We start from the raw sequence: 26,779 nt of genomic DNA, 5'->3' as shown, positions 1-26,779 counted from the left end.
GCGAGAGGGACTTGGGAGTTCTGGTGAGTCCGGACCTTAAAACCAGGAAGCAGTGTATTAGCGCCAGAAATAAAGCTAACAGGGCATTAGGCTTCATTGCTAGGACGGTAACGAATAGAAGTGCAGAGGTAATTATTAAACTCTACCTAGCGATAGTTAGACCCATCCTTGACTATGCGGTACAGTTTTGGTCTCCGTCCTACAGAATGGACGTAAATTCATTAGAATCAGTACAGAGAAGAATGACCAAAATGATACAAGGACTCGGAAATTTGCCTTACGAAGAGAGGCTTAGGCACCTAAACTTACACTCTCTGGAAAGACGCAGAGTGCGGGGTGATCTAATAGAAGTGTTCAAGTGGATCAAAGGCTATAACAAGGGTGATGCAAACAAGGTCATCATAATAAAACAACAGGGCAGGACTCGCAGTAATGGGTACAAACTGGACAAATTTAGATTTAAGAAGGAAATAGGCAAGAATTGGTTTACTAATAGGGTGGTCGATGAATGGAATAAACTTAGTAACCATGTAGTAAGCGCTGAAACTATCAGTTGTTTTAAAAAACGATTAGACAACTTTATGGATGGGGATGACAGGTGGTGATGGATACGGAGCTGCCTAGTGTAGGCCTTATGGTCTTTTGCAGTCTCCTTTATTTCTTATGTTCTTATGTTATCTTAGCACCTCCTGGATGATGGGTCATCCCTGCACCTTGTCCACTGTCTTGGGTCAGAGGCAGTGTCGCAAGTCACAGCACATCCACAGTAAGGCCGCTTCATACTATTTTATCCACCCTATCTCCATACTCCTTTTCAAACCCCACTCTCCTCCTTGTTTCTCACTCTATCCAGCCTAATAACCCCTACCATACTTCTCAGACATTTCATCTCAAACACATTTAAAAACATCTAAACTTGGGGGAAGGGGGGGGATTTAAAGCAAAGTTTGATTTATGAAGATATAGAGATCAGACCCCATGAACATAGCTCCAACCCTGTATATCATAATTAGATGAATACAATAAAGTATATACACAGATTAAACAATAACAATGACTCCCCTGCTTTAAATGAACATTCAACTCAAACATCTTGGCTTCCTTATTTGCCACTCTCACACAATTGTAACACTCGTCACAAAAGTTCTCCTTAAAGTTGTATAAACTTACATGTGTCATGTATTTGCCTGTGCCTGGTTTGAGGAGCTGGCATCCAAGGTTCATTATGACTCGGATGAAATCCCATAATTCCCCTCGTGGAGATTTTGAGATAGGAACATCTGTGAGGTCAGCAAATACATAATCAAAGGTCTTGTCCTCCTTAGCATAATCCTTCATAAATGCTATTGCATCTCCCACTATCACCTGTAAAAGAGATAGGGAAAAATAAGAGAAAAAATAATTAAGTTGCAGTGTGCACAATAAAAACCATATATTACTAATGTGAATTATTATGTCAAGTGAAGAGTGTGTTTTAATGTGGTTACATCCTCATCTGGGGGAGAGGGCCTTTTGTGTCTGTATATGAAGTAAACCCTTGATATAACTGATCCCGATATACCGGATATCAGATATAACAGACAAAAAATCTGACCGGACAAACCCTCACTATAACAGATGAATATCCATTATAGCGAGGGATCCTGGGTTATAACGGATCTTCGGATAGAACGACAGATCCCTGTCCCCGTATTGTCCATTATATTGAGGGTTTACTGTACATATACATATACACATGACAGTGAAACAATCACCAGGTCTTGGAAGTTAGCAGGCAATGATAAACTTAGCGATGTTTGGGTCAAGAGAGGTAATACTGAGGATGAATAGGCAAACATATGGAAACTTGTGAATGAAACCAAGGATATGGATGAAAAGGGACCTGAAGAAAAACAGCAATTTTCCTGAGGAGTTATAAACCACTGACAAAATACCCTTATTTCCGCTAAAAGCATCCCATTCCATAGATTTGTCAGGGTGCTTCACTCTCTTCACTGAGAGCAAAAAGTGGCACTGAGGAGCAGTGGAGCAGTGTCAATTAGACCCTTGCTAACCAAGCCCATGTAGCTCACTGAAGTGTGGTGTGTTGGGGGAATATGCAGCAACTCAGACTCTGGCATACTGGATCGTCGTTAGCTCTGCCCACTTTTTCTAAGGCAGAAATGCATGTGAAATTTATGCATCAAATCTTGCGTATAGATTTTTTTGCAGTGAAAATGTATATGTAGAAGAGAAGAAGCGAGCATTCACAGATTGGTTACAAAAGAGGACAGGGGAGTCATATGAGACGTACAAAGAAAAGAAAAGAGAAGTAAAGCAAAAGGTAAAGGAGGCAAAGAGGAGAGCAGATGTGAAATGGGGTAGGAGTATGACAGAAAATTTTGAAAGTAATAAAAAGATGTTTTGGAAAGAAATTAAGAGAGGAAGAGGAGGTGAATCAAGTAGGGAAGAAAAGGTAAAAGGTACAGATGGAGAGTTGATAATGGAAGAGATGGCAGTGAGGGGAAGATGGGCAGAATATTTTAGGGAGTTGCTGAATGTGAAGGAGGATAGGGAGGGAAAGATAGCTGCAGTGGGAAATACGAAGAAAATGAGAGTGATGAGTGAGGAGAATGGAGGAGAAATAAGGAAGGATGAGGTGAAGGCAGTTGTAAAGATGATGAAAGCAGGTAAGGCACCTGGTCTGGATGGATGTCATGCAGAATGTCTGAAAAAGGGAGGTTCAGTGATGGTGGACTGGTTGGTGAGATTATTTAATGTTTGCTGGAGAGAGGGTAGAGTACCGGAGGACTGGAGTAGTGCCTGTATAGTTCCTCTTTACAAGGGAAAAGGGGACAAGTGTGAATGTAGTAATTTCAGAGGGATTAGCCTGTTGAGTGTAGTAGGGAAGGCTTATGGGAGAATCTTAATTGAGAGGATTAGGAGAGGAACAGAAGGAGTAATTGGTGAGGAACAGTGTGGATTTAGGACGGGTAGAGGTTGTGTAGATCAGATCTTTGTGGTAAGACAGATATGTGAGAAAGCTATAGGAAAGGGGAAGGATGTTTTTTGGGCTTTTATGGATCTGGAAAAGGCTTATGATAGGGTAGACAGAAAGGCACTGTGGGAGGTTATGCAGATTTATGGGATAGGAGGAAAGCTTTTGGGAGCTGTCAAGAGTTTTTATGTGAGTAGTAGAGCATGTGTTAGGATTGGAAATGGAGAGAGTGAGTGGTTTGAAGTAAAGGTGGGACTTCGTCAAGGATGTGTTATGTCGCCCTGGCTGTTCAACTTATACATGGATGGGGTGGTGCGAGAGGTGAATGCTAGGGTAGTGAGTCAGGGATTGGAGATGGTTAAAGAAAATGGAGAAAAGTGGGAGGTGAGCCAGCTGTTGTTTGCAGACGACACTGCGCTTGTGGCAGGGTCAGAGGAGGGATTGAGGAAGCTGGTGGCAGAGTTTGGGAGAGTATGTGATAGAAGAAAGCTAAAGATAAATGTGGGTAAAAGTAAGGTGATGAGATGTACAAGGGGTGAAAGTGGCAGTAGACTGGAAGTGAACATTAAGGGAGAGCGACTGGAGGAAGTGGATAGTTTTAGATACTTGGGTGCAAGTGTAGCAGGAAAAGGTGGAGTGAAGGTGGAGGTAGAATGTAGATTGAGAGAAGCGAGTAAATGCCTTGGTGGTTTAAAGAGTGTAATGAGAAATAGACATTTGGGAATGGATGCGAAGAGGAGACTGTATGAAGGAGTGATTGTGCCAACAGCATTGTATGGGGCAGAAACGTGGAACATAAGAGAAGAAGAGAGAAGGAGTTTGAATGTGTTTGAGATGAGGTGTCTGAGAAGTATGGTGGGGGTTACTAGGCTAGATAGAGTGAGAAATGAGGAGGTGAGGAGGAGAACAGGGGTGAAAAAGGATTTGGGAGATAGGGTTGATGAAAGAATATTAGGATGGTTTGGACACATGGAAAGAATGAGTGAAGAAAGACTAGTAAAAGAGGTATGGAAGGCAGATGTGGAGGGAGTGAACATGAGGGGACGTCCTAGGATGAGGTGGATGGATGGGGTGAAGGGGGCTTTGGGGAAGAGGGGAATGTCTGTTGAGGAAGGAAGGGAGAGGACGGAAGACAGAGGTGAGTGGAGAATGGTTGTATATGGATGATGTTGTGACTGCATGAGGAGGAATGGGCGGGGGGTGGGGGGTGGGGTAGTATGTGTGAGTAAATTTTGACGCAGCCCGAAGGGATTTCTCCCCGTCCTCTCCTTATATGCAAAGGGGGACGGAGAGGGGGGGTCGCCGATTAAATGAAGCGGCCTTGCTGTGGATGTACTGTGTCTTGCGACACTGCTTCTGACCCAGGGCGGTGGGCAGGGTGCAGGGATGACCCGTCATCCAGGAGGTGCTCAGATGAGAGGAAGGGTGGGAGGGGTGTGGAGTGTATTTAGGGATGAAATGGGTGGGAGTGTTTTTATGCCTTTCCCTTTTTGGCTACCTCCCTTGGAAGGGGGAAAAAGCCTTGGTATATGTATGTATGTATGTATGAAAATGTATATATATATATATATTTTTTGAGGGCATTGTATATTCCAAGGGCTTTTCCCCCTTACCAGAGAGGTAGCCAAAGTCAAAAGGCATTTCATTCCCACCCATTCCACTTCCATCCACCACCCTTCCGCCCCCTCTCACCTTAGCTCCTCATGGATGACAGGTTATCCCTGTATCCCACCCACTGCCCTGGGTCAGAAACAATGCAGCAAGACAGCACATCCAGAGCAAGGCCGTTTGGCTCAATACCCCAATAACTCCCTCCCCTCCTGCCCCCCAAGACACAAGTTCCACAGAGAAAACCCTCCCACACTTGACAAGAACCACACTGACTTGCCTGTGCCCAGGTCAGTATCCAGCATTAAGACAGTCTACACATCTATTTGTGTATATATATATATATATATTTTTTTTCTTTTTTTTTTTCTTTTTTTTTGGGGGGGGGGGTCTACAAAGAATAGGATGCCTAGTCCTAATCCCTGTCCTGTTTTTGTCGCCTTTTACAACTCAAGTGGGAACACTAGGTGGCAGTATTCTTTCTCCCCTACCACAGGGTTTGGCAAAAAAGGAAATGAATATTTAGAGAAGTGGTACAGGACGGTATAACAAAGGGACAGTTGCAGTGCAATAAAGTAGCATAATTTCTCTATGAATAGAGATTTCCTCTATCACAGACAAAATGATGTGTGGCTCTGGTCCATAGGGGAGCCCCATATAGACCCTGAAGTATCAGCTACATGGTACTGAGCAGCTTTTAACCCATAATAGTATGCAACCAATACCCCAGACAAGGTTAACAGTGATAATTCAAAGAAAGGATGGTATCTGTTCAACCAGTGCAGATGTATTGCATCATACGATAGGGAAATTATTACCTTGTAATTTGATCCATTATAGTTGTCAAGCACATTTCCACACACTGTCTTTAAATGCTTCTTACAGGATCGCATGACTGCATCATCAATCTAGGAGAAAGGAACTTTAATTAAACACTTTGTCTCAACTTACTGTACGATGTAATACACATTAAAAAGAAAAGTGTCTATATCACTACGAGCATAGCTCCCTTCCTGTATAATACAACTAGGTCGGGGGTCGGCAACCCGTGGCTCTAGAGCCGCATGTGGCTCTTTAGCACTGCCCTAGTGGCTCCCTAGAGCTTTTTCAAAAATGTTTGAAAATGGAAAAAGATGGGGGAGGGAAATACATTTTTTGTTTTAATATGGTTTCTGTAGGAGGATAAACATGACACAAACATTCTTAACGTTTTCCAATGCTGTAAAAATGTGTAGAATTAAATGTGTTTCCTTCATTATAAGGCTTATATAAGGCTTTTAATTTTTTGCGGCTCCAGACATATTTGTTTTTTGTTTTTTTTTTTTGGTCCAATATGGCTCTTTCAACATTTTGGGTTGCCGATCCCTGAACTAGGTAAATACAGAAAAGAGGGACTTACGTCAATCATTGTCACAAATGCGGGGTCTTCCTTCAGGAGTTCGTAAAGCAAAGCACCATCTCCTCCTCCAAGGATGAGGATTTCTTTGTTCTTATAATCTTCATCACTTTTATTCATCAAGCCATGGGTATAGGGAAGGTCGCTTTCTGCCAGGTCTTTGTATAAACAAGACACAAAAAATAAAAATCTATTAATGTAGGCCCTTTCCCTTTTATAGGAGGGTGGCTGAGTCAAAGCACATACATACATATACCAAAGACTTGTCCCTCTTACACGGGAAGTAGCCATAAATCAAAGGTATAGAAACCCTTCCCACCCATTCCAACCCTATCACACTCCACTCCCCTCCCTCTTATCTTAGCACCTCCTGGATGACGGGTCGTCCCTGCATCTTGTCCACCGCCCTGGGTCAGAGGCAGTGTTGCAAGACACAGCACATCCACAGGAAGGCTGCCTTGTTAAATTGGCGACCCCCACCCCCTCTCCGTCCCCTCATGCAGAAAAGGAGATGGGGAGAAATTCCTTTGGGCTGTGTCAATTTATTTCTCATACTCCCTCAACCACCATCCCCCACCCACATACCGATATCACAAACAAATCAAACCCAATCAACCTCCTCTCCCATCTCAGCATTTCTGGGATTAAGAGTCACCCTGCCTTCCACAACAATGCAGTGAAGGACAGCTCTTCCATTGCAGGGTCCATCAGCCAGATCTGGCTTGGTTCAACCATTTTGTTCTATAGTGACAGTCCTCATCATCCAGTCAAAATAAATCACTAAGTAGATGAAATAAAAATATATACATATTCCTTTAAGCCACGTCATCTAATTTTCTGTTCACAGTCTCCCTCTATTCACTCCTATCCTTGCTTGACAAATCTTCGACATCCATCCAAAGCCCCCTTAACCTCATCCATCTAATTCTCAGTCTTTCTCTTAAGCTCAATCCATCTACTTCTATTTTCTACATTCTGCTAATCTTTCCTTCTTCATCTTCATTTGCCCAACCCACCTCAGCACAATTTTATCCCATCTGACTTCCCTTCTGCACCCTTTCTCTATCTCATCTCCATATTTCTCCAAATGTGTGATGTCTTGTCAGCGGCAGTTGCCATGGCCAGTAGCTCTGCTAAACCCAAGGGGGTTGGAGAGAGAGAGAGAGAGAGAGAGAGAGAGAGAGAGAGAGAGAGAGATAGAGAGAGTGAGAGAGAGAGTGAGAGAGAGAGAGAGAGAGAGAAAGAGAGAGAGAGAGAGAGAGAGAGAGAGAGAGAGAGAGAGAGAGAGGAGAGAGAGAGACTGCAGGGAAAAGAATGATAACATTTTTATAATGATGAAAGATATAATTTGAAGTTGTAACATCGATGTTTTCAGTCAGGCAGGTACCTTCTCTTGATATACTTGCTCTTTTTCAAGTGAATTTCTTTATTGAATCATTACAGCAAGTTCCTCAGAAAAGTTCTTGATAGTTTGAGAGAGAGCCTCTATCAGAGATTGCCATACTGCTGTGGACTTGCGGAGTTAGTGCTGTGCTGAGAACTATATAGTTTGCTTCCACATTGCATGGAATGATTCCATGAGATTGAGCGTGTAGTGGCTGCCTCAAATTATTATTATCATTTTAATTATTTCTTAGATTTTCTTCTGTTTTTGTGTGTGTGACATTGAAAAAAGGTCCCCCTTTGTATTAACAAGAGAGCATCTCTGTTGACATGTTGCAAACATTAAAAAATCTTGTTATGTTGACACTGTTGGCAACGAGATGCATGTCAATACCGGCACTAATAGGTAATCTTCAATATGTCAGTACAACAAAAATTTTATGGGCTTTAATGAAATAAAAAGAAAGAGCAACGTAAATAAAGAACATAGAAAAAAAAATACTTACTTTGGAGATCATCCAGCACCAACAAATTGCCAAAACTCTTGGTGTGATAAACTTGAACTTTCTGGAAATCTGTTTTCTCCTCAAAAACTACACTATCCACATCATATTCCAGGAGACGATCGTCTGGAAAGATTTTTTTTATTTACATACATATACCAAGGCTTTTTCCCCCTTACAAGGGAGGTAGCCAAATAGAAAAAGGCATAAAATCATTCCCACCCATTCCATCCCTAAATACACTCCATTCCCCTCCACCCTCCCATCTTAGCACCTCTTGGATGACGGGTCATCCTTGCACCCTGTCCAAAGTTTCTTCCCAGAGATCTATGGAAGGGCCCAAGGATTATTGCCAGACACTGTGAAGATGTGAATTGCAAGTAAGTGGAATTTGAGGCAACAATTATTATTATGCTAATGAACTTAGCTGGGTGTGTTCCTAGCTACGTCCCTTGGTGTCCTGACACATATATAGTCAGGACACCATGGAACGTACCTAGAAATGTGCCCAGCTCTGCTAATGAAGGGATTAGTAATGGGTACTTGTAAGCGGTGGTCTTGCAAGACAGATGTCCGAGAGAATAATTACTCTGCTACCCATGTTCAAAACCAATCAACACTCAAACCTCCATCATGAAGATGGGTCTCTCAAGAGTTGACATTTGTGGTCTACTGAGTGGGACCAAGATTTCTCTCCATTAACTTAAACTATTTCCCAGAGTTGGGTGCGTTCCTTGGTGCGTTCATCGGTGTCCTGACTGACACATATACAGTATAGTCAGGACACCGAGGAACTCGCCCAGCTCTGCTATTTCTTCCATCTTTTCACACGAGGACAGCTGATATCTGGCAATTACTTCCCTTATCCTACTACTTTATAAGCGTGTGAAACAGAAACAGGCCCACACGTGAACTCAAACCTGAACTGGAACATTAGCACATTTTCAATCTTGCTCATAAATATGAGACTGGTACATACATACATACATATACCAAGGCTTTTTCCGCCTTACAAGGGGGGTAGCCAAAAAGAAAAAGGCATAAAATCATTCCCACCCATTCCATCACTGAATACACTCCACACCCCTCCACCCTCCCTCTTATCTTAGCACCTCCTGAATGACGGGTCATCCCTGCACCTTGTCCACTGCCCTGGACAGTGACTGGTGAAATTGTATTTTCTCTGGATTTAAAAGTCAGAAAATTTTCTTATAGACACTCATATGCTCTGCTTAACTGATATGAAATTAACAGTTGTTCACTTATGCTTATGACATATAAAAATGGGTATTGTACCTCAATCAAGCTATTTACTTACCTGAAGAAGTAAAATATGGGTTGATGGGAGGTGCACGCTTGAGTGCTGGCAGCACCTTAACTCTACTGCAGTTCAACTTTTCTGTCAACTGCCGTTCCAAACATCTTCCATCCTATGGATAAGGCACATTTTTAGAAGAAGAAGAAAAAAAAAATAAATACAATGCTGTTTTAGCTACCCTTAATATACTTTTCCTAGCTTCACTACATTTATGTAAAATCTCTCTCCTGGTTGGTTAAAATTACTTGCATGTAAAGATTTTTTCCTTTATCAATCTTATATCTCACTTATATTACAATCAAGACAATACTCCTAGTTTCATTGCAATGAAAATGAATGTAACACTATTCGTACACAAATGATCAAATATGTGACCATGTAAGAATGATCCGCTAAAAGAACTATGCATTCTTCATTACATGAGCTTAGTACTCTTGGATCAATCAACTTATTGTTCCAGTTCTCTCTTGCACGAGGCCTGTGCTGCCCCCAAGGAAACTGGCTTCGGCCATTTTTGGCGCACGAGTACCTCAGTGAAGAGATCTTGTATTTACCTAGTTATATATTACAGGAAGGGGAGCTATGCTTGTGGTGTCCCATCTTTGTATCTCGCAGTGCCTAGTTTGCTCTTAATGTCATGTATAGTTTTTGCACACACTATTGTTTTATCCAGTTTGTTCCAGATATCCACCACTGTGTGGAAAACTGGTTTTTTTTTTCAGGTCTCTTCTATAACTATCCTTTTTGAGTTTCTTATCATGTCCCCTTGTGATACTCTCTGAAGTGAGCAACGGACAGTGTAGTATTTGATGTTCTGTCTTCTGTGTAATGGTTACATCTTGGACTTGGGTGTTTGTTGTGAGGCTAATTCTATGTCGATACCTAATTCCTTCCCAATGAGTGATAGATGAAAATGATAAGCACACAGTTTGATGCAATGGTTCCCAAACCCCAGGACCTATAATGGGGGTGGGGGTCCAGCCAGTTCTTTTTTTTGGGTCCCAAGAACTAAGAAGGGCCCAATAGCAACCATGCTGCACCCATTCCCCCCCTCAAGAACAAGCACTTTCTACTACCCTCAGCCTGACATACACTTACATCATACATACATATACCAAGGCTTTTCCCCCCTTCCAAGGGAGGTAGCCAAAAAGGGAAAGGCATAAAAACACTCCCACCCATTTCATCCCTAAATACACTCCACACCCCTCCCACCCTTCCTCTCATCCGAGCACCTCCCGGATGATGGGTCATCCCTGCACCCTGCCCACCGCCCTGGGTCAGAAGCAGTGTCGCAGGACACAGCACATCCACAGCAAGGCCGCTTCATTTAATCGGCGACCCCCCCTCTCCGTCCCCCCTTGCATATAAGGAGAGGACGGGGAGAAATCCCTTCGGGCTGCGTCAAAACTCACTCACACACACTACCCCACCCCCCATCCCCCCGCCCATTTCTCCCCATGCAGTCACATCATCATCCATATACAACCATTCTCCACTCACCTCTGTCTTCCGTCCTCTCCCTTCCTTCCTCAACAGACATTCCCCTCTTCCCCAAAGCCCCCTTCACCCCATCCATCCACCTCATCCTAGGACGTCCCCTCATGTTCACTCCCTCCACATCTGCCTTCCATACCTCTTTTACTAGTCTTTCTTCACTCATTCTTTCCATGTGTCCAAACCATCCTAATATTCTTTCATCAACCCTCTCTCCCAAATCCTTTTTCACCCCTGTTCTCCTCCTCACCTCCTCATTTCTCACTCTATCACTTACATTCTGAAAAAGAATAGCTTCCCACACAGAATGATAGATATCTAGAACAAACTGAACGAGAAACAGTGAGTGCAAAAACTATACAAGAACTTGAGATCAAACTGGATGCTGAAAGATACAAAAGCGGGTCACTATGAGCATAGCTCTCTTCCCGTAAAATACAACTAGGCAAATACATCTTAACTGCCCTGCTGGTCCAACAACACGAAATCTCTTCCTTGGGTGACTTGTTGGTCAATCCAGTGGCCGCTGCCAATTACCTCGGAGCCGTGACTCCTGCAGGAGAGACCTGGTGCAATGGATCAACAGACTGTGCAACTATAGAAGGATTTCCCTTTTCTTCTCTGTTTCAGCAGAATCCATGAATTTCTTCCCTGTCTGCTGCAAAGAATTTCCTCAAACTTGAGTAGTCTTTTGTCTTCCTAAAATTGAGTGAGTGGTATGAGAGAGGGGGAGAGAGAAAGAGAGAGAGAGAGAGAGAGAGAGAGAGAGAGAGAGAGAGAGAGAGAGAGAGAGAGAGAGAGACAGAGAGAGAGGGAAAGAGAGAGAGGGAAAGAGAGTGAGATGGGGAGAGGGAGAGGGGGAGAGAGAGGGAGAGGGGGAGAGAGAGGGAGAGGGGGAGGGAGAGGGGGAGAGAGAGGGGGAGGGAGAGAGAGGAAAACAAGAGAGGGAGAGGGGAAGAGAGAGAAATAGGGTGGGAAAGATGGAGGAAGAGAGAGAAAGAGAGGGGGGAGAGAGAAAGGAGAGAAAGGAGAGAGAGAGAAAGGAGAGAGAGAGAAAGGAGAGAGAGAGAGAGAGAGAGAGAGAGAGAGAGAGAGAGAGAGAGCAAGAGAGGGAAATGGGAGAGAGAGAGGGAAGGAAAGGGGGAGAGGGAGAGAAAGAGCATTTCTTTATCAATAGAAATTAATTTTTAACATATAATAATGCTGTGTCGCTCTGGTCCATAGGGGTGCCCTTAAAGTAGTGACTGCATATAACTAAACACTCTATACCCCAGCATGGGAATGTTAACTCAGTCTACTTAACAACACGTAACTAATAAAGTAACATACGTAACACAAAAGCAAGGGTTAACAATTTAACATATGCATGCTAATGATCCGATACATCATCATTTTGAAACATGAACCCACTAATGTACGCATTACAGGTCACTGTGTTATCTCTAGAGCGAAGGAAAGCTTAAACTAGAACAGATGCGCATAAAAGAATTGGTGTAAATCTTAGAATAATACAGACAGCAAAACCTAATGCGCATTGAAGAATTGGTGTAAATCTTAGAATAATACAGACAGCAAAACCTAATGCGCATGAAAGAATTGGTGTAAATCTTAGAATAATACAGACAGCAAAACCTAATGCGCATGAAAGAATTGGTGTAAATCTTAGAGTAATACAGACAGCAAAACCTACCCTTGGTCACAAACCTCTTTGGTCATGCATATCTGCCCATGCAGAAGATTTCCGACTGAGGGCAAATACAGAGCCCCTCATCCTCTGTGAGCCTCAGGCCATGAAGTCTCTGCACAGCACATGGCAACATTCCAATCATAATAGCTCATAATACATGTAACTTACTAAAACTGTCAATACTACCAACACCTCAACACAATATTCAACCCAAAACATATTACGGACAACATCAACAAAACAATCATATGCATGATACAAATAACATTTTACATTTTATATTATGTGCTTCTGCATATTAAAAAAAAATTGCACACATTAATGAATATCAAGAAACTTTTTACAAACAGGTATGAGAAGAACAGAAGAAAACACAGGAATCTAGAAAAGCTTCCATTAGGAAAGGAACACACCACTAGTACAATTTCCGCTTAAATCTTTCTCAAAAGTTGATACTATGATCTACTGGTGGTTGAACTAGCCATCAAATCCACCAGTTGTAGACTTTGCCCAATGGTGTCTGGTATCTGTCTACTTCCCATCCTGGTTGGTCCTGTCATCTGACTTGAAGGAACTGTCATTCCCTGTGGGTTGGTGTCTTGCCATTGGTTAACTGTAGGAGTTAGCTGCACCACAGGGCTATGATTGGTCAGTTCCTCTGTCATGTGTGGTTTGGTGTCTTGCCATTGGTTAATTGTAGGAGTTAGGTGCACCACAGGGCTATGATTGGTTAGTTCCTCTGTCATGTATGGTTTGGTGTCTTGCCATTGGTAAACTGTAGGAGTTAGGTGCACCACAGGGCTATGATTGGTCAGTTCTTCTGTCATGTGTTATGACCTGTTCCTGTCCCACAGCTTGGGTGGGCAGACTCCACCAGTGATCAGTTCTACTGATTATGATGCCCACATCACATCTCTGTACCTTATTTATATTGTTAGTTCTCTAGATCAGTGTTTCTCAACCTTTTTACCCTTGCATAACCTTTAAAATAAACTGCATGTCTCAAGAAACCCCTGCACAAAAAAAAAAAGTATCTTTTTCATTTCATTTTCATCCTAATAATAGGTTAGATAGGATGATGTCTATATTACATTATTACAATAACCAAGAATATGTCATGTGTGTTTAAATATATTGCATATATGAAATTAAATCAAAAATCAAAAGTGCATTAGCTTATTTCACTTGTTATTGCAAAACCCTTAGGGACCTTTTCCAAACCTTACGGTTGCGGGGAACCCTGGTTGAGAAACGCTGCTCTAGATCAATGCTGCCTACAAGCATTTCCTTGTTCTTTTGACCATATTTCATCCCAGTATGCTAAATCATCCCCAGTTTGGTAAATATCTCACATGGTCCACATGAGCCACCATCACATTAGACCTGAGGTGGTATTTGAAATCCACTCTGTGTTCCTTAAGGAACTTCCAGTCCTATGACAGGTTTGTGCCCGTAGTAGAAGAGTACAAGATTTGGGTTAAGTTGGATAAGCAACTACATCAGATGACAGAATCAACCTGGTTATGGGGAGACTAGAGACCAGGAGAAAGAAAGAAAGAAAGAATAAGAGGGAAGAAAAAAAAAAAAAAAAAAAAAAAAAAAAAAAAAAATGAACCAGCAACATATTATAGCAACTTTTGAGAAAGATTCAAGTTGAAACTGGATGACTGGTGTGCCTCTCTCCTAATCATGACTCTTCTAGGGCCCCACGTTTCTCTCCCCTTGTTAATAAAACGTTAGTAAATATCAAACTAAGGCTTATGTAAGTGTTCTGTAGAAAATACACTTAAATGATGCCATAGTGAGGGAGTAAGTATTTGTTATTTGCACTGCACAGGACTCAAAGCGAAGATCTAAATATAATACAAAGCTAATCAGAACCTTGCACACTGTAGACTGGCATCAGAGGGTGGTGAAGAGTTGGTGTTATTTCAATGCATTTTGTTCACCCTAAGTGCTCTCATATTCTGGCTATCTTATGAAAAATAATATTTGACCTGTGTCTGGATCTGTTTAGACAGACCTTAACTACACTACTACTAATCATTCTGACAAACTTGTTGATGACTAAAAATCACTGGTCTATCACCTGGTGATTTTTTACTTACATACATACATATATATACCAAGGCTTTTTCCCCCTTCCAAGGGAGGTAGCCAAAAAGGGAAAGGCACAAAAACACCCCCACCCATTTCATCCCCAAATACACTCCACACCCCTCCCACCCTCCCTCTCATCTGAGCACCTCCTGGATGACGGGTCATCCCTGCACCTTGCCCACCGCCCCGGGTCAGAAGCAGTGCCGCAAGAAAGCTAACACTGAATGAGTATGTTTTAGGGAGGAGGTGACAAAGTGTGCAAAGACCAGAGCTGGGCGTCTTCCTCAGTGTCTTGACTATATATGTCAGTCAGAACACTGAGGAATGCACCTAGGAACACGCCCAGTTCTGGCAAAGACAGTACGTGGGATGAGGAGGATGAGAAGGAATAGAGGGAAGAGTAGTGAATGGTGGGATGACGAGGTGAAGGTATAAGCAGAGGGGAAAAAGTGAGTAAAGTAGGACTCCGGAAGTGTACAAGATACAAAATATATGGTGAAGGAAGCAGAGGAGAGCAGATATAAAATGAGGTATGACAGAAATTTTTTTAAGGAATTAATTGAACGCAATTTAAACCATTTTAAAACGGAAATGACTTGGCTATCTCCCTTTTAAGGGGGAAAGAAGCCTTTGGTATATGGATAGGTAAGTAGATAGAAAAAGATGTTTTGGAAGGAAGTCAAAAGAGTGAGTGGGGCAATGCAGGTAGAAAGGAAAAGGTGATAGGTGCAACTGGACAGATGTTAACGGAAGAGAAGGCAGTAAGGGGAAGATGGGTAGAGCATTTCAGAGAGTTGCTGAACGCGGAGGAGATTAAGGAGGGATTGACTAAAGCAGTAGGACCCAAGAAAATGTCTGTGATGGGAGAGGAAAATGATGGACATAAGCAAAGATGAGGTTTAAGGAGCACTGAAAATGGGTGAGGGGGTTGCCGATCTAATGAAGTGGCCTTGCTGTCAATGTGCTGTGTCTTGTGACGCTGCTTCTGACCCAGGGCAGTGGACAAGATGCAGGGATGACCTGTCATTCAGGAGGTGCCAAGATAAGAGGGAGGGAAGGTGGAGTGGAGTGTGATGGGGATGGAATGGGTGGTAGTAGTTTTTATGCCTTTGTTTTTTGGGTACTTCCTTTGTATGAAAAAAAAAAAAAAAGTATATGTATGTATGTGTATGACACAGATGAATAATGTGTGGCTCCGGCTCAGTGATGAATTATGCGAGCCCTGCATGGGCTCCTAATCTCACTTGGACACACCACAACACCCTACAGACCATACAAAACAAAGCCCTAAAGACAATTATACACTACACAAATACAACACCTACAGACCATTTACGACATGAAATGAAAATCCTCAAAATCAAGGATCACCTTGACATGGGAGGAACACAAACACTTGCTGCACCCTCCACAAACACAGCACACCCACAAATACCAAGAAACATCAAAACAAAACCCAAATACTTATATCATACACAAATACTCTTCTCTTCCTCCACAACTGAGACACTAGCCTCCAGAAGCATATCCATAATCATATCACTCACTGCTCCATTGACAAATTGAAAGACAATACATTGCTGCATGCCAGACCCCCTGATATCCATCCCTCTGAATCCTCTCTCCCCCAAAAGGACAGAGTCCACGTTCCCAGACTGCAGTGTGGCCACCATCCAGCCCTTCTAAGCTACCAGAAGAGGCTGGATGACCACATCGCAGATAACTGTCCAGGATGCAACACTTCACCCCATACTATACAACACATTATGGAAGACTGCATTGTACACAATCACACATGCCAACAACACAATATACACTCTATAAAGGATTTGTGGGAAAACCCCATTACAGCTGTAGTATTCCTCAGGGAGAACTGCTTGGCCAGATAGTCAAGGGAACAAAAACAACAAACAGGTGATTATTCCCTATAAACAGTGCTTTGATATGATTTTTGAGACAGGAGTTGTGGTTGTACCATACCACATCCCTAACCCAGTGAATGTTCACTTTTCAAGAGAACATTTTAATACATTATTAACAACAACAAACACCTACACTAATTGTGGAACCATATACTGTACCTAACAATAAAAAGTTGTAGTATACCTAGCTATAGGAACATACTATTGGTCATGCTGTAAAAACTTATCTGTTGTAAACAGAAGGTGACTGCTTAAATTACAATGCAAAAGTGATGACACGACAGTATATGTACAAGTAACTTAAAGTGGTATATGGTGATTAGTAGATGGCAGGATTAACCCATACAGTCCCTATAACAACCACAGACCATCCATGTTTTGTTGCTAGCCTTGCTCCATGACATTACTGGTCATCAAGTGTTACTATGAAAATATTCTCATGAATACTGGCAAAAAGTGGTGGACCTCCCTAAGACCCCTGAAAGTACTGGGGCTGCCTACACAGAAGGAAAGAAGGGAGAAGTGACTATGTTATGTTGATTTTATTTACTGTGGGACTGTATGGATAAAGTGCATTAAGCAAAAGAAACAAAGAAGGCACCAAGTGGTAATTACAGGTATGAGTGTGTTAATGAAAGACTCTCCTCAAGCATAACAAGGCTAGCCAAGGCAGTCCATAAGGCCTTGTGACCTAACCCTGTGATCTAACTTACGGTCTGTAGCAAATATGCAGCAAGAAAAGATAAAAGTCAAGTGATCAAGTATAATAATTAATCAACATACATTTTTTCCATCATACATTTTGCTACATTAGAAAAATGAAACAGCAGAAGTACAAGACACTTATAAAATACTGTACAGAGAAATAATCGATACCATATCTATCAACAACACAATAAAAACATAGAGCAATAAAGGAAATAAATGTGATTACCCATCAAGAGAGCTAGGGAGAACAGATCCTTGTGAAAGATGATTTTCCATGAATAATTTCCAATATCCCCCACCCAAGGATCAATACCATACATATAGAAATAACCCTTGTGAGGTATTCATAAATTTCAATACCTGCAAACAGCCCAAAACATTAAAAAAGCAAACCATATTCAATACAGAATAATGGTTACTGGTAATGTTTGAGTTTGGCTCTTCTAAGAAAAATCTGTGAATAAATGAATCTATAAATGTATGTCTATAAATGGTTGTGTGTGTGTTGTAACCAGTTGTTAGGAAAAAGCATTTCATTGTGTTCATCATGAAAACCTTGCATGAAAAATATCTTTCAAGACAAATTCATTAACTTTCAGTCCATATAGTAGATGCCATGTGATCAATATATTGCACAAGCTTTAATCAAATCAATCTAAAAGATAACTATGAATGGAAAAGCCATCTGAGACAAAAAGGTCTTGCTACATTGCTTCTGACCCAGGGCAGTGGCCAGGATACAGGGATGACCCATCATCCAGGAGGAGTTAAGATGAGAGGAAGGAATGGGTGGGGAGTGGAATGGGTGGGGCGTGGAATGGGTGGGAGTAGGCATGTGCTTTTGACTTGACTATCTTCCTTATAAGGGGGAAAAAGCTCTTCATATATAAACAGGTATATAGACAATTACAGTACTACCCCTCATTAACGGACTAAAAGGGGGGGTAACGGTGTCCGTTGATGTGAATAATCCGTTGATTTGGCATGGTTTTTGGGTGGCATAAAACACCGACAACACAGCAAAAACACCGCAAACACTGCTAATTAACATCCGTTAATGAGAGGTAGTACTGTATCTCCACACTGAAAACTATCGCTGCTGAATAAAACTGCTTGGAGGAGGCAAGATAAGAGGGAAGGAGAGGGGTGGATGGGAGCGGAGTATGTAAGGGATGGAATGGGTGAGTGTGGTTTCTATGCCTTTGTTTTTTGGCTACCTCCATTGTAAGGGGAAAAAAAGCCTTTGGTAAATGTATGTTTGTATGAAACAAATAGATGATGGATGGGTATTGGATGTTTGCGCATTTTGGTCAGATACCATCCTCGTGAGGGGAAAGAAACCTTTTGGAAAAGATACCTTTTGTGGGGCAGAAAAGGAGCTGTTCGGTTCAAGTGATATTCTTAGATCAGAGAGTAGTGGTTCTAGACTACGTAAAGAGGACTAGAACAAATAAGCAGTGACAATATTCACAAAACTTGACAGTAAGCTGGTGGGTGTTATTGGACATAGAAATTAAACAGTTTATCTGCATTCGTAGGTCAGATACCGGCTAATGAGCTTGTATAAAGGGGGCTGTTTGGTTCATGGATTATTCTTAGAGCATTAAGATGTGGTTCGAAATTAAAAAAAGATAAAAAGGAATAATTAGTGTCAAAATTCCCAACTTCTCTCAAAAACAAAAATAATTGTACACTGACCCGACTCAGTACATTTCATTAACGAATCTATATTTTTTTACCTGATAACATGACATCTACTCTTGATATCTACTTCCCTCAGTAATGATCAGGAATTAGCAAACTTAAAACTATGGCCTCAGAAAAAATACATCATTATCCAAACAAAATTCAAAATTACATACATCATTGGTTATCCTGTGTTCATTGACGTTGGTGGTGTAGTAGTCGACAGTGCAAGATACAAGCCCATTGCTGTACATTTTGATACTAAATGACATTTCATCTGATGCGTACACATAGAAGAAGTGACCACCAGGTAAATCAGCCTGGCACACCTGTAAATAAAAAATTTTCATCAATAAACACTGCCTCTGACCCAGGGCACCGGACAAGATGCAGGGATGACCCGTCATCCAGGAGGTGCCAAGATAAGAGGGAGGGAAGAAGGTAGAGGGGAATGGAGTATGTTAGGGATGGAATGGGTGGGAGTGGTTTATGCCTATGTTTTTTTGGCTACCTCCCTTGTAAGGAGGAAAAAACCTTTGGTATATGTAATTCTTTTTTGTATATCAAAGACAGAAGATAGGGGTGAGTAGAGAATGGTTATGTATGGATGATGCTGTGATGCATGGAAGGCAGTGGGTGGGGGATGGGGGTTAGGGAATATGTGTAAATGATATTGTTGACACAGCCCAAAGGGGTTTCTCCCCATCTCCTCTTTTTCTGCATGAAGGGATGAAGAGGGGATGGGGGGATCGCTGATTAAATGAAGCGGCCTTGCTGTGGATGTGCTGTGCCTTGCTGCACTGCTTCTGAGCCAGGGCAGTGGGGAGATGTTGGGATGACCCAAGAAAAGAGGGAGGGAAGGGTGGTGAATGGGAGTGGGGTATGTGGGGATGAAACAGGTGGGAGTGGATTTATGCCTTTGACTTTGGCTACCTCCCTTGTAAGGGGGGAAAAAGCCAGTGGTATATGTATGTACTTTCCATGCCAGACTGATTCTTCCCTTCTTTCTGTTTTCCCTACTTCTGGAATGCGTGTAAGGAATATACCACTTTTGGGCACTGGTAATTGAATGTTTCAATCATCTCAGGTTTTTTGGTAAAATAATCTTCACCTCGTTATATTACAGGTTCATTTACTCACTGGGTCATTACATTATTCCTTGCTATATAAACCACTGCCTCGTAATTCCTCACTTCCACCTGTTTCCCATCCCTCCCATTTCATCTTCCTACAGTTGAAGTTTCCCACCAGTTATATTTTCGCTCATTTCAAAATCTATTTTGCGGGAATAAAAGTGTTATGGTGATTGTAACTCGAGCACTCCGGTCAGCAGGTCAGTTGCCAAATAGAATGCCATGCGTCCCCAACACAAAATAAACTAATTAGGTTCAGTTAGTACAGTCGTTGCCTCTGGTTGCTCACTGGCTAGTTGTGGAATAAAATACAAAGGAATGAGTTCTGTGTATGTGTAGTATAAATATAATTTTTTCGTTACAGCCAGTGGATCACACTACAGCGTAACCCACATTCTCTACCAGTGCTTAACTCACTTATTATTCTTATTATTCAATTAACCTCTAAATCGTATATTCTCATGCCAGTGCCTTATATCCTCAAACACGCTACCCATTAAAATTCTTCCACAAGGGTAATAATAATAATGTTTACTTGGCAATTAATCAAATACATGAAATACAGTTAATGAAAAGAACACATAGTTTGAATTACAATTATGACTGCCAAAGATAACACAAGCTCCTGTGTTCAGTTATAATTATACTTCACTGGTTTATTCATGAAAAAATAACAAGATATAAGTGAATAAATAAAAATAAGATGAAATTTACTTCTCATTTCATTCAAAGAAAAATCCATTACAAGTATGCTATAATATCTGTTAAGTTATTCATATATCTATTTATCATTCTGTATCCAGTCTTATTATGGACCAAAATTTCTACTGTCAGACTGGTTTTCAATTGTAATTTCGTGTGGGAGAACCGATCCAATTACTTTCCTTTACTGTATAATTCCAGGACCCCTTTGTTTCTCTTGAAATTCTTACCTGTTTTAGTGTTCCAGTGAATGGCTGAATAAGAGGGATTGTTTCTTGCAAAAGTGTTGTTCGCTCAACTGTAAGCAATAAAAGACAAACATAAGTTCACATGTAAAATATATAAATAAATAAATAAATAAAATTGTACATATGGCAGCATCAGCTGCCACATGTACGATTCATCACTCTACTCGCATTATAAAATATAAAGTCACTGCTGTAATACTCATTCTCTTTTACTCTGAATAATCATATATATATATTCTTAACACAAGCAAATTAGTACATTTTTCTACATATCAAAATGGGGTATATATGCCAAAAAAAGAGGCCTAAACATAGGGGACCCTAAGGGAGGGGTAAGGGAAGGAATAACACTTGTACTTCAGGTACTCATCACTGGTTCCAATGATGAAACTAGAATCTATATATCAAGGTTTTTTTTCCTATACAAGTACAAGGGAAATAGCCAAGTCAATAGGCACATGCCCATTCTCATCCACCACCCTTTCCTCCCTCTCATCTTAGCTCCTTATGCAGCTTCACTTAATCGGCAACCTCCCTTCTCCATCCCCTTATGCAGAGAAAACTGGGTAAAATCCCTTTGGGCTGCGTCAGAATATCATTCACGCATAACTCCTCCCTACTACCCTCACCCCATCCCCTTCCACCTCCCTTCCTTGCATCACAGGATTGTCTATAAACAGCCATTCCACCCCTGTCTCCTTCCTTCTCCCTTCCTCACTCAACAGACTCGAATACTATATGAAATTTGGATTATATCCAAATCTGAAGGAATCTCTCTTTTTCTTGAAGATAAAAATGTCTACATGGTTCAGCAACTTATTTATATGTAGAAAAAAATTAATGGCTTACCAGGGTTCTTCACCTTTGCAGGATCGACCTTGAAGTCAACTGGAACAGAGTGACCTGCCATATTTCACATTCACCTGAAAAGAGAAAGCAACTTGAACACCTCTATTAGATCATCCCACACTCTTTCTTTCTAGAGTGTAAGTTAAGCTGCACAAGACTGTTTTCATAAGGTAAATTTCTGAGCCCATGTATCATTTTGGCCATTCTCTTCTGTATTGATTCTGGTGAATTAATATTCTATAGGATGGAGACCAAAACTGTACTGCATAGTCAAGGATGGGTCTAACTAATGCCAGTTTGATAATTACCTTTGCACTTCTATTTGTAACCTACCTAGCAATGAAACCTAATGATCTGTTAGCTCTATTCCTGGTGCTAATGCACTGTTTCCTGGATTTAAGGTCAGGACTCACTAGAACTCCCAAGTCTCTCTTGCACTCCATTTTCTCTAAAAAGATGTCATCTAAGGCATAACTGCTTTCGGGGTTGTGTAAACCTATGTTTAACACACTGCACTTTGAGATATTGAAGTGTATTTCCCATTTCACTGACCATGTGAACAATTTGTTAAGATCCTCCTGCAGAATCTTGGTGTCTTCTCCTGATCTAATGAGGTGTCCTAATTTAAGGTAGATGTGCTGTGTCTTGCGACACTGCCTCTGACCCAGGGCAGTGGACAAGGTGCAGGGATGACCCGTCATTCAGGAGGTGCTAAGATAAGAGGGAGGGTGGAGGTGTGTGGAGTGTATTCAGGGATGGAATGGGTGGGAATGATTTTATACCTTTTTTTTGGCTACCCCCCTTGTAAGGGAAAAAAAGCCTTGGTATATGTATGTAATTTAAGGTCTTCCGCAAACTTACTAATATCACTATTAACCATATTGTCCAAGTTGTTTATATGCATAATGAACAATATGGGACCCAAAACCGACCTCTGGGGAACTCCACTATAAACACTCCCCCATTTGGATTTACACCGTCTATGGTGACCCACTATTTTCTGTCACTCATCCAAGCTCTAATCTATTCAAACACTTTTCCTCCTATGCCATGGGCTTTGACTTTATTTAGTAGTCTCTGGTGGGGCACTTATTGAATGCTTTGAAGACATCAGTGTAAAAAGATAGAAGATTAGTTACACATGACTTACCCTTGGAGAACCCATGCTGTGAGGCATGACTCAAATTATGTCTCTCATTGTGATCTGATTCTATTAGCTATTATTGATTCAAGCATTTCACCTATAACTGATGTCAAACTGATCAGACTGTAATTGCATATAGACAATTTATCTCCCTTTTTGAAAACAGGAGCAATATTTGCCTGCCTCCAAGCAATAGACACAAAACCAGGGTCTACAGACTTAATAAATATTTCCGTCAACTGGTTGCAATTACAAATTTACACTTTTATGCACTCTCAGAAATTTTTTGTCTGGACTCAGGGATTTTGTAGCTTTATGTAGGTGAGATGTACAAGGGGAGAGAGTGACAGTAGGCTGGAAGTGAGCATTAAGGGAGGGAGACTGGAAGAAGTGGATAGTTTTTGATACTTGGGTGTGAATGTGGCAGGAAAGGGAGGAGTGGGTGTGGAGGTAGAATGTAGATTGAAAGAAGCGAGGAAATGCCTTGGTGGATTGAAAAGTGTAATGAGAAATAGACATCTGAAAATGGATGCTAAGAGGAGGTTATATGAAGGAGTGATTGTGATGAGTGAGGAAGAGAGAAGGAGTTTGAATGTGTTTGAGATGAAATGTCTGAGAAGTATGATAGAGTGAGAAATGAGGAGGAGAACATGGATGGAAAAGGAGTTGGGAGATAGGGTTGATGAAAGAGTATTAGGATGGTTTGGACACATGGAAAGAATGAGTGAAGAAAGATTAGTAAAAGAAGTGTGGAAGGCAGAGGTGGAAGAAGTGAATATGAGGGGACGCCCTAGAATGAGATGGATGGTTGGGGTGAAAGGGGCTTTGCAAAAGAGAGGAATGTCTGTAGAGGAAGGACAGGAGAGGACAGAAGATAGGGGTGAATGGAGAAGGGTTGTGTATAGATGAGGCTGTGATGCATGAGGGGGAGTGGGTGGGGGATGGGGGGTGAGGAAGTATGTATGAGAAAAAATTTGACGCAGCCCGAAGGGATTTCTCCCTGTCTTCTCCTTTCCTGCATGAGGGGACGGAGAGGGGGGGTCACTGAATTTATGAAGTGGCCTTGCTGTGGATGTGCTGTGTCTTGTGACACTGCTTCTGACCCAGGGCAGTGGACAGGATGCAGGGATGACCCGTCATCCAGGAGGTGCCAAGATAGGAGGGAGGGAGGAGGGTGAAGGGGAGTAGAATATGTGGGAGATGGAATGGGTGGGAGTGGCTTCTGTGCCTTTTTCTTTTTGGCTACACCCTGTGTAAGGAGGAAAAAGCCTTTGGTATATGTATGTATGTTCTTCATCTAATTTCTATTTTTCATTCATATATAGTCTATCAGGGCATAGATTTTAATTTGGAAGTGGGTAGAAACAACTTTGCCAACAGTGTAGTCAATGGAATACATTTCCTCTAGTAACAGTGGAATGTAGTAACGTAGTATGATTCGAAGTTTTAAGATTCATTTAGATAATCACCTAAGCAATATGTTGTAATGTCTGAAAATTGTTTGGTATGCTTGTTTATTTATTTCTTCATTTAACTATCTGTTCTTAGCATCTGACCTCATAATGGACCAAAAGATATCTTATCAGTATGGTCTTTATTTGTAGTCCTTTGACTGCCAGCTTTTCAAACTCTTACTTTGTAAGTCACCTAGTCTATGGATTCTAAAGGTTTTCCAGTATTCAGTTTTTACATACATATACCAAAGACCCCTCTCCCCTTACATGGAAGGTAGCCAAAAAACAAAGGCATAAAAACCACTCCCACCCACTCTTATCTTGGCACCTTCTGGATGACGGGTCATCCCTGCATCTTGTCCACTGCCCTGGATCAGAAGCAGTGTTGCAAGACACAGCAAGACATTCAGTTTTTTGGTCCACAAGTTTTGTGTTGCTCAACATGTGAGTCTTTGATAATGGTAAGTTTCATTTTTTTCTTAGTTTTCTGTTTAAAGAAACATCATTTTGTGGTAGTCAATTCTGACATGGTTTATCATGAAAAAGACTGGCAACCCTATGAGATAGTATTTCATATACAGGACAGTAAGGGTTATCTGTATTACCAGAGCACAATTGCTGAACAAACTGGAAGCACAAGAATTTTAAGTTCCAAATCTGAGGCTACTTTCAACATAAAAACATAGGGGGCATTGGTCGAGACTGGACATAGATATACCGACTAGTATCCAGAATATGCCATCATCTAATATCTATCTCCACAGGTTTATATAAACATATCCAAGTGCCTGTTGTTGTCATTCCCGAGACTGTCTAGCCAAGCAGTTCTGTCTCCCTGAGGAATACCACAGCTGGAACAGTTTTCCTACAAATCCTTTATGGAGTGTATATAACAGCAACGTAATGTCATAGCACATTGGTCAAATTATACTAATGACCCATTTTCGGAGAAGAGTAGGCGAAAGAAAAAGATCTGTATATTTCGATCACTATCTGTGATCCTTTTCAGCAGATGTGTATATATTGTGTTGTTGGTGTGCATGAATGTGTACAATGCAGTCTTCCATAATGTGTTGTATAGTATGGGGTGAAGTGTTACATCCTGGACAGTTATCTGCAATGAAGTCATCCAGCCTCTTCTGGTAGCTTAGAAGGGCTGGATGATGGCTGCACCGCAGTCTGATCAGGTGGACTCTATCCTTTCAGGTAGAAAAGATTCACAGGTATGGATATCAGGGGGTCAGGCATACAGCAATATACTGTCTTTCAGTTTGTCGATAGAGCAGCAAGTGATATGATTATGGATATGTTTCTGGAGGCTGATGTCTGATGATTGTGGAGGAAGAGAAGAGAGTATTTTTGGATATTGATATTTGGGTGTTGTTTCTTGGTATGTGTGGATGTGCCTGTTCATCCACTTAGGTTTAGCGACTTTTTTACTCGTTGGTACATACAAGTTGACAATTATAATCTTCAAATATCCCCTTCGTAAAATACATTACAGAGATAGTGTTAACCAATTCACAGAATTTGGGGGTAGCTCATGTACAACTACAAAAAAGAATATATAATTAAGACACCAATGCTGGCATCCTCACGTATCCACTTGTGCCTCATGATGCCTATGTAGGCGTCATTGTACCGAAGTGGTTAAATATAACACATTCATCTCCTACCATGTAAGACTTAGCCCAAAAGGGATAAATCTACTATGGCTGAGAATTCCTGATCTTACTGAACCTAATCCTTAGCCACCAACAAGACCCTCCATATAGCTTAACCTCTTCAATGCGAATCAAATATTCACGTGCTCATCAGGTTGCCTGATGTATGATGGTGCATCACAATACACACATTACAAAATATAAAGTTACTGATGTTATACTTCTTCTCTTTCACCCTGAATAAATATAACATCACAGAAAATGTGATCAAGTCTGTTCACAGAATACGGGGATCACTCAACTATTACAAAACAAATATAATCAGGAAGCCAACGCTGGTATCCTCATATACCCCACTTATGGCTCATGATACATATATGGGCATTATTGTATTCAAGAAGTTAACCAGAGAACCCTAGCATGGATGTGTCCAGGAGCACTTCTTACCTAACCTACCAGCCGGACCCTAGCCAAGTGCTGTGTATACGGTAACCCCCTACCTAGCTAACTAGCGCAGTGTTTCTCAACCACAGGTCTGTGGACCCCTACGAGGTCGCATAAATCTACCAAGGGGTCTGTAGGACAAGGAATTCAACATACTACAGTTAATTTTGTCATGGGTCAGTATTTTTTTTATAGTTCATGATTAATTAGTACACAATGTGTCTTATTCCAGATGTCCACTTTTATTTTCTAGTTTTTCCTTAGATAGATGCATCTCTCAGAATGTCTTGTCGGTAAATTCCAGTGTCAACATCACATATGTCTGGAGATGTGCCACACACATCTCTATGGCAATG

The 26,779-nt window shown here is 41.3% G+C and overlaps 1 protein-coding gene across 3 annotated transcripts in view; it reads right to left on the bottom strand.

The window, feature by feature from the left end:
* Positions 1 to 26,779, bottom strand: part of Sms (spermine synthase) — a 32,968-nt gene that overhangs the window by 4,494 nt on the left and 1,695 nt on the right. For all 3 annotated transcript variants that reach the window (XM_076206127.1, XM_076206125.1, XM_076206124.1), the window contains exons 2-9: positions 21,718 to 21,791; positions 20,851 to 20,918; positions 18,962 to 19,114; positions 9,186 to 9,297; positions 7,871 to 7,993; positions 5,985 to 6,139; positions 5,404 to 5,493; positions 1,171 to 1,365 (exon numbers count right to left, since the gene is read on the bottom strand). In XM_076206127.1, the coding sequence (XP_076062242.1) occupies positions 1,171 to 1,365; positions 5,404 to 5,493; positions 5,985 to 6,139; positions 7,871 to 7,993; positions 9,186 to 9,297; positions 18,962 to 19,114; positions 20,851 to 20,918; positions 21,718 to 21,778 (957 nt within the window). In that variant the 5' untranslated portion in view covers positions 21,779 to 21,791. The remainder of the gene's footprint in view (positions 1 to 1,170; positions 1,366 to 5,403; positions 5,494 to 5,984; positions 6,140 to 7,870; positions 7,994 to 9,185; positions 9,298 to 18,961; positions 19,115 to 20,850; positions 20,919 to 21,717; positions 21,792 to 26,779) is intronic.

The sequence above is a fragment of the Oratosquilla oratoria genome, chromosome 22 (genome assembly GCF_046742065.1).
Source record: "Oratosquilla oratoria isolate Oo_2021 chromosome 22, ASM4674206v1, whole genome shotgun sequence".
NCBI classification, from domain to species: Eukaryota; Metazoa; Arthropoda; class Malacostraca; order Stomatopoda; family Squillidae; genus Oratosquilla; species Oratosquilla oratoria.
Note: the sequence above shows the minus strand (reverse complement) of the source record. Positions and strands in the feature narration are given on the sequence as shown.